This window comes from Triticum aestivum, chromosome 7A, assembly GCF_018294505.1.
Source record: "Triticum aestivum cultivar Chinese Spring chromosome 7A, IWGSC CS RefSeq v2.1, whole genome shotgun sequence".
Taxonomy (NCBI): domain Eukaryota; kingdom Viridiplantae; phylum Streptophyta; class Magnoliopsida; order Poales; family Poaceae; genus Triticum; species Triticum aestivum.
This window is the reverse complement of record NC_057812.1, coordinates 8,109,327-8,117,596: the sequence shown is the minus strand read 5'-3', so window position 1 is coordinate 8,117,596 and position 8,270 is coordinate 8,109,327. Positions and strand designations below refer to the sequence as shown.

Genomic DNA, 8,270 nt, shown 5'->3' with positions numbered 1-8,270 from the left:
GAGCTACATCATTGTCAACAAAATCTGAACAAGCTTCAAAAACAGGATTGGTTTGACAACAACCTAGCAGTTCAACAGTATGGTGAGGATTCAAGTAGGAAAAACTGGTCAATCAAAAGTTCAATCCCCGCAAAAAAAAGCACACTACTAATGACAAACAGCAAACTTAAAGAGTGCTTAGTTTTAGCTACAGGCAGAATCATTTTGTTCTCTCCCCTGATCAAAATAAAGAGATAATGATGTTCACTCTATATGCTAAGCTGCATACTGTTTAATATATAGAACAGCTCCATATGGGTTTCATAAATGACACTAACATTCCTTACCCTTCGTATATGCGGCATAGAAGAGACCATTTGCAAAATTCTATTACCGTTACAAAAACAGGGCATCATCAATATTCAGCATAGATGCACAACAAGTCATATTTAAGATCTATTTGCTCGACACGACAGAAATGGAAATAAAGAGAAGGAAATGGAAATAATTCTAAACAGTGATAATGGAAGCTCACATTCAGCCGACGCGAACAAATAACAAGTGACCACATTAATCAGTACTACATAAAACACAAATATATTTAGGTGACCAAGTCATTCATACAACGAAGCAAGCATTACCCACTGGATCTGTTGTCGCTTACAAAATCTCTAACGGTGACCAACAACATTATTCAACGCCACAAAATGGTCACATCCAAACCAGTGCCAGAGGACTAGAAGAGCGATTTTTTCAAAGGCATTAGTGATCATCAGAGAGCCAAATCCGCAAAGCAGGGAATAAAGGGTAGACCACCAAGGAAATCTCCAGAAGTGCACATGGGATGCACTTTCCCGCTGTCCATATCGTACGACAGACTCACCATCTTCCGGTCAGTAAGGAAAATCACGTTGTATTCCGGATGAATTGCAAACATCTCATACTTACAGGAGCCATCCTCTTGGTCACGATCCTTTTCTTCATTGGAGTCCATTTCTTCAAAGAGTTTTGGAACGTCAACAGTGTGCTTTAGGATCCACTCTCCGTTGACATAATTTTTGAGCACCCACACAGAGAGCTCGTGATCATGGGGATCCATATACCAAACATGAAGGAGTCCCTGAGAGCACCCCACCGAACCATAACCAGGTGTGGCCCCTAGCATTCCATCGGGGCCATCAATTTGCAGGAAAAGCTCCCCTCAATGTCTTGTACAGTTATGAAAGGTTCATCGCCAAACAAATGCAAGAAATGGATCATGCCATTCAGGAAGACACATTCCTTGGTAACGGCAGGATACTCTGTGTATTCCCACCCACTGCTGGGAGTCCATTGTCCAGTTTCCCATGAGTATATTGCCACAACGTCAACCAAGTCGAGGAGGGGTGCAAACACCACGAAATGAGACGGAACGGCCGGGTCGAATACCAGGAAGGGATAAATCAAATCGGAACCCTCGGTGTCTTCACCGTCTTGGTCCAGCCATTCTATAGGAGGCAGCACGGTCCACTGCTCGGTCATCGGATTGCACACGACGAAATCGAATTTGTCTTGTCCCGATTCCAGTTTCCAGCATTTGCAGAGGAGGAGGCTGGTGGAGCATTGCTCGAGCTTGATTCTTTGGTATCTCCCGCGCAGGAAAGGGAGCGAGGCGTCGATCAGCGGGCGTCCGCCGGACAGATTGCTGAAGCGGAGGCTGCCGACCGCCGGGTCGTTGTGGAAGAATCCAGAGAGGGTCTGTGACGCCCTCTTGACGATTTTGGGGTCGGAGCAGAGCTCACGCCACTGCTTGGACACGCACTTGAAGCGGCACAGCGACCGGTAGGGCAGCCGCGCCAGGATCTCGACAAGGGGGCCCTCCGAGATGCTCGCCGCAGCCGCCGCCGGCTGCATCTGCTTCTTCTGCTCCTACGAACGGACCCAAGAAAGAAGGATTAATTAGGCTCCCGGCCGATTCCCTTCCATGGACCCAGGAATGAAAGATTGATTGGATGAGGAGGTTTGGAGCAGACCTGAGAAGCCGCGGCGGGGAACGGCGGCGCGGGACGGGACTCGTCACAGCGGCGGATCGCCGGGGGGTGGCTCTGCTCCTTCCCCGTGCGGCCATGCTTGCTTGTTTCTCCACCCCCTGGTGGCATCGTGGATCAGTGCCTGGAGGCCCTCGTGGGAGCTCGCCGGAACTCTAGCTAGGGTTCGGGAGCCGGAAAGGCAAGAGCGGCGGCCGCGGCTGTGTTCCTCGAGGGGATGGCCTTCACGATTCTTCCGGAATTCTGCCCAGATAATCTATATCGGTATCTATATCAAACTATGCCTAATAATATCTTTATCTTTATGCTTATCTTTATCTTTATCTTTATCTTTATCTAATAATAAAGGAACAATTACTTCTTACCATCCTAATTTTCGTCAGCTTCGTATGTTCCAAAATTTCCTTCCGGCCGTCGTGCTCGAACCATTTTTATCTTCGCTGGGCCTTGATCCTTCATCCATCGCTCAAAAATTCCGCATTAATAATATACCTTAATTGGCAAGAAAATATGTATTGGCATGCATCAACCCTCTCTGATTGCAAATTTCAATCGCACTCTCACAGTCATCAGTTGTTTTGCATATAATGCGAAGCTGCAACTTTTGTTCTCAGCCATTTACCTTGTAGCATTGCATATAATTTCTGAAATCAGACCTGCTAGAGCATATCCATTCATGGTGTAATTTATAGGCATGATAAGATTTTTTTTTTTAAGATAACGCTAGTAGTATGTTTGCCTCCTCATTCACTTGTTCTTTCCATCGCAACTAACGTTGTGTTATCGCTGAATTGGTGTCAACAGGAAGATCGGGAACTTGCGAAAATGTTGTACCAAGAGAATCTAGCTACACTTGATCGAGTGAAGGAACACCATGAATTTATGAGCTATGGAACTAGAGTTTGTTGTTGCATGATTTCTCAACCCAAAATGATCATAATCACTTTTCCTCCTTTCTGTAGGTCACGCGTTGTGTTTTTCAAGAAGGGGAACAAGTGCATGAGTTGGTTTTTCAAGCTTCTTATGCCTATTCACGTCGCCGCTGTTATCCTGAAAGTAATCACCACTTAGAGGAGAAATGATGATTTGATGCTGCTCTGTTTATCTATCCATGTCATGTATTATGAAGGAGCACTTTGCTGCTTGTCTGGTGTACGAGGACTGTGTGGGAGGTCGCCATGTGAAACATCCATTATCATGGTTGAGCACTATATAAGCTGACCCTAGGAACTTTTAAGATAAGTTTGCCAGCGGCTTGTTGAATTAGTTTCGATGTAATCAAAACCCTGTTACATTGTTGTTACTTGTGTTTCGAATCTCAAGTTCTTGAGTTTTTTATCCCTCTCGTCTTATGGCCAATCAAAAGTACTCCCTCTGTATCAAAATGTAAGATGTTTTTTTTGGTTTCGTCTTACATTTTGATACAGGAGTACCAAGCAATGTTCAGTTATCACTTATCACCATACACGATTCGCCCTACTTCTGTAATAAATGGGCATTCTGTTTACTAGTTAACTGCTCTCTCGTCGCCTTTGTAAGTTTGTCATCAATCAGTCCTATTGCTGGAGTAGCAGCAGCTCAATGTTTCCTTTGCTTCAACTTCAACAATGCACAAACCTGTAACTTGCAACGAAGCAATGCATGCCTGTTGCGGTAACACTGAAACTTGGTCGGGTGCTGCAAGGCAGTGGAGAAGAGGAAGCACAAGGGAGCTTCCAGGTTTCATGCTGCATTTTCTCTCCATGTTGTCATCTGTGGCATGACACCAGTTTGCAGTTGCAGGACATAGGCTGGACTGCTCAGATGTGATGTGCTGGTTCTGCAACCTCGATCCCAAATGTGTTCTTCTCGCTGAGCCGTGACATCTTCCTGCCCTGATTCCAGATCAACAAGATCTTCTGCATTAATCTTGTTTGGTGTCTCTAAACAAGTACTTGTTTTTCAGCGAAATCATGTGATCAAATACGTTATGTGCGGCTTTATGGCTTGAATGCCTGATGACGTCGTCTTTTCAATTTCATTCCTTCCGAAGTCCTCGCCACCTAGAGGATGTAGAAGATTGTAAAAGTTTCTCACCCTCCTAGAGAATGTTGAAGAATAAGAGAATGTTGAAGAATATAGCGCGTCTCATACTACAGAGAATATGTATTTCTGAATGTTGAAGAATATAGCGCATCTCATACTGCAGAGAAGATACATATTTCCCTTGTCTTCGTCATACCATGTTCAAGTCAATGGCAGCCCCAAACTTTACTAGACTGTGCAAGATAAACTAGGTTCAGTGAAACATTTGGTGAACTGTAGGCTCAGTGCACCATACAAGAAACTAACTCAAGCATCGAAGTTTCTAACAGTTACTGTACTTTCTTTTGAAATGTCACAAGTTTTGTAGCAGAGGTAAAGAGGGGGAGAGAGTTGAGACCGATCAGCAACAGTTACAGAGAACAACTAAGGAGTCTCGCCACGAAGGCACGAGAGCCAGCCGTCCACCCCCGGACGGTGAGCGTAGGGAAGGCATGGCCGCCAAAGGATAGCGTCTGTCATGGCAGTCCTTTCTTAGGCGGACACGACAAGGTTCCGGTGCTTCCAAATATGTCAGCGGCATAGGAGAACAAAGGCATTGGCTGCAACCTGCAACAGGGGCGACGGCTGCAGACACGGCTACCAGGTAGTGCTCGCAGACAGTGGCACGGCCGGGGACGTGGACGCCGACGGTCCACCGGAAGGAGGCGGCAAACCGACAGTGGAAGATCAAATGGTCAGCACTCTCCAGAGGGGCACGGGGGATGTCACACCCAGCCTCACATTCTTCGACGATCTTATTTTTGAGCAGCAAGTCTCATGTGTGGGTCCCCACCTGGGTGAGGAGCCAGCCGATCTTGTAACAGATACTATGTGATAACTGCAAGACTTTCAGGTACTAGTTTGGAACCCAATCTACCCATACTAAATACTTGAGCAATCTGCGTGACACCATATTTAGTAAACCATATACCAAATGGACCACGACACCATATATATCCCAGCATTCTGCATGATGAATGTGCCGTTTGAATTACCCCTTCTTTTTCTTCAATGTTCCTTCTATTTGCCTTTCGTTCAGTAACTTAGGCGCCCTACCTGAAGATGTTTTTATTGATACATATGCTGAGCCGCCGAACATTGAGGTTTTCTGTACATGCAAGCTCGCAATAGTTTACTGCTGACGCTATATGCTACTGGAGAGTGAAGACTAGTAGGGATTTTACTGTCCGAGGAACCCAGAATTGACTATGTTTGACTAAATTATTTTCTTCAGACAAAATCTAAAGAACCTTCAAAAACAGAATTGGTTTGACAACAACCTAGCAGTTCAACAGTATGGTTAGGATTCAAGTAGGAAAAACTGGTCAATCAGAAGTTCAATCCACGCAAAAAAAAAGGTTCAAAAACAGGAAATTAATTAGAAACACACTAGTAGCTAGTGACAAACAGCAAACTTAAAGAGTGCATAGTTTTAGCTACGGGCAGAATCATTTTGCTCTCTCCCCTGAAAAAAATAAAGAAATAATCATGCTCACTATATCAGGTAAGATGCATACTGTTTAATATATAGAAAAGCTCCATATTGGTTCCATAAATGACACTAGCATCTCTTTACACACTGTATATGCAGCATAGAATGAGACCAATCATCCGCAAAATTCTGTTGCTACTACAAAACAGGCTGTCATCAATGTTCAGCATAGATGGACAGATGGTCATATCGAATATCTATTTGCTTGACACAAATGGAAATAAAGAGCAGTAAAGGGAAATAATTCTAAACAGTGATAATTGAAGCTCACATTCAGCCGACGCGAACAGATAACAAGTGACCACATTAATCAGTACTACATAAACGCAAATAAATTTAGGTGACCAAGTCATTCATACAACTAAGCAAGCATTACCCACTGGATTGGTTATCGCTTACAAAATCTCTACCGGCGACCAACATTGTTCAACGCCACAAAACATCTGGAGAGCATATATAATTTGGAATGCTAGGAGGCCATATCCAAACCAGTGCCACGGAACCAACTAGAAGAGTGATTTTTGCAAAGGTCGAGCCAAATCCGCAAAGCAGGGAATAAAAGGTAGACCACCGAGGAAATCTCCAGTGGTGCACATGGGATGCACTTGCCTGCTGTCCATATCGTACGACAGATTTACCTCCTTCCAGTCAGTAAGGAAGATAACATTATGCTCCGGATGAATTGCAAACACATCATACTTATGGGCCCCATCCTCTTGGCGACGATAATCCTCTTCTTCATCGGATTCCGTTTCTCCAAAGAGCCGCGGAACGTCGACGGTGTGCTTTAGGGTCCACTCTTCGGTAGCATAATCCTTGAGCACCCACACAGAGAGTTCGTAATCATGGGGATCCATATACCAAGCATGCAAGAGTCCCTGAGAGCACCCCACCGAACCATAACCAGGTATGGCTCCTAGCATGTCATCTGGGACAGCAATTTCCCGAGAAACCTCCCCCTCCATATCCAGCACGGCTATCAAAGGCTCGTCGACCGTCAAATGAAGAAAATGCATCATGCCATTGAGGAGGACGGCGCATTCCGGATTGACGGCGGGATACGCTATGTCTTCCCACCCACTGCTCGGAGCCCATTGTCCGGTCTCATGAGAGTATACCGCCACGATGTCGACCGACTCCATGAGGGGCGCAAACACCACGAAACGAGACGGAGCGGCCGGGTCGAAAACCAGGAAGGGATACATCAGGTCGAAACATTCGGTGCCTTCATCGTCTTCGCCCGGTTGCCATTTTATAGGAGGCAGCACGGCCCACTGCTCGGTCATTGGGTTGCACACGACAAAGTCGAATTCGTCGTCGTCTTCCGATTCCCAGCACTTGCAGAGGAGGAGGCTGGTGGAGCATTGCTGGAGCTTGAATCTTTGGTAGCTCTCACGCAGGAACGGGAGCGAAGCGTCAACCAGCGGGCGTCCGCCGGACAAATTGCTGAAGCAGAGGTTCCCGGCCAAGTTGTTGTGGAAGAATCCGGAGAGGGTCTGCGGCGCCGTCTTGATGCTTCTGATGAGGTCGGAGCAGAGCTCGGCCCACTGCTTGGAGACGCACTGGAAGCGGCAGAGCGACCGGTAGGGCAGCCGCGCCAGGATCTCGGCGAGGGGGCCCTCGGAGGAGACGCTCGCCTCCGCCGCCGCCGGTTGCCTCTGCTTCCTCTGCTTCCTCTTCTCCTACGAACGGACCCAAGAAAGAAAGATCAATTAGGCTCCCGGCAGATTCCCTTCCATGGACCCAAGAAAGAAAGATTGATTGGAGCAGACCTGCGAAGCTACGGCGGGGAACGGCGGCGCAGGACGGGACTCGTCGCGGCGGCGGATCGCCGGCGGGTGGCTCTGCTCCTTCCCCGCGCGGCCATTGCTTGCTTCTCCTCCCCCGGCGGGCATCGCGCTCGTCGTGGGCTCGTGGATCGGGGGTTGGCCGTCGTGGGAGCAAGTTCCGGAGCTCGCCGGAAGTCTAGGGTTGGGAAGCCGGAAGGGCAACAGGGCGGCGGCGGCCGCAGCTCGTGTTCCTCGATGGAATTCTCGATTTTTCCAGAACTCTGCCGAGGTAACCGTCCGTATGTATATCTCGAAAAAGTGATCTTTTTTCCTTCAAAATAAACTACCCTACCTTATCGCCAACCAACCTATGATGGGATAATTAGAAGGACGGTGGTGTCCTGAATTTATTTAAGAATTTTCAGTAGAAAGAGACGTTCTTGTCCTGTACAAAGTGTTTATGGTGACTTCGTCAATCTTAAAATGATACTATGTCGGCTCAGTCTTTCGAATGTGCTCATAAGGATAGGATGTGCATGTGTGTTCATAAAGATGAGTGTACGCACGTATATATGAGCGTCTACGTTTGTATTGTGTTTTGAAAAAAAATAAAGTACTTCCTCCGGTCCTTTTTACTCTGCATATAAAGATTGTCTAAAGTCAAACTTAGTAAAGTTTGACCATATTTATATGAAAAAATATTAACATCTATAATGCTAAATTTATACAATATGAAAAGTAAAGTCATGACACATCTAATGTTGTTGATTTCACATTCTAAATGTTTGTATTTCTTTCTATAAACTTGGTCAAAGTTTACGAGATTTGACTAAAGACAAATCTTATATGCGAACTAAAAAGGACCGGAGGGAGTACCTTACCTGCATGCAAATTAACACGCTTCGTCTCTTCAAAGAAAAATTGACCGCCTCCTTTTTT

General features: G+C 46.2%; 2 protein-coding genes across 2 annotated transcripts; both read right to left on the bottom strand.

Moving 5' to 3' along the window:
• Positions 1–464: 464 nt before the first annotated feature.
• LOC123151367 (F-box protein At5g07610-like) lies at positions 465–2,232 on the bottom strand. The gene is made up of 2 exons (XM_044571097.1): positions 1,992–2,232; positions 465–1,887 (listed from the first exon to the last, which is right to left on the bottom strand). Exons 1-2 carry the CDS (start codon positions 2,115–2,117, stop codon positions 1,138–1,140), a joined length of 876 nt encoding a protein of 291 aa, XP_044427032.1. The 5' UTR covers positions 2,118–2,232; the 3' UTR covers positions 465–1,137.
• A 3,692-nt stretch (positions 2,233–5,924) lies between these two features.
• On the bottom strand, positions 5,925–7,605 carry LOC123150096 (F-box protein At5g65850). Its single transcript, XM_044569897.1, has 2 exons — positions 7,335–7,605; positions 5,925–7,244 (listed from the first exon to the last, which is right to left on the bottom strand). The coding sequence occupies exons 1-2, from the start codon at positions 7,455–7,457 to the stop codon at positions 6,069–6,071; spliced, it is 1,299 nt and encodes a 432-aa protein (XP_044425832.1). The 5' UTR covers positions 7,458–7,605; the 3' UTR covers positions 5,925–6,068.
• Positions 7,606–8,270: the final 665 nt, after the last annotated feature.

What these genes read in the sequence shown, in the direction of transcription:
- LOC123151367 (XM_044571097.1), bottom strand. Translation starts at nt 2,117, where the DNA reads ATGCCACCAGGGGGTGGAGAAACAAGCAAGCATGGCCGCACGGGGAAG. An exon ending in TCCCCGCCGCGGCTTCTCAG is followed by an intron (nt 1,888 to 1,991) that starts GTCTGCTCCAAA and finishes GTCCGTTCGTAG; the next exon opens with GAGCAGAAGAAGCAGATGCA.
- LOC123150096 (XM_044569897.1), bottom strand. Translation starts at nt 7,457, where the DNA reads ATGCCCGCCGGGGGAGGAGAAGCAAGCAATGGCCGCGCGGGGAAGGAG. An exon ending in TCCCCGCCGTAGCTTCGCAG is followed by an intron (nt 7,245 to 7,334) that starts GTCTGCTCCAAT and finishes GTCCGTTCGTAG; the next exon opens with GAGAAGAGGAAGCAGAGGAA.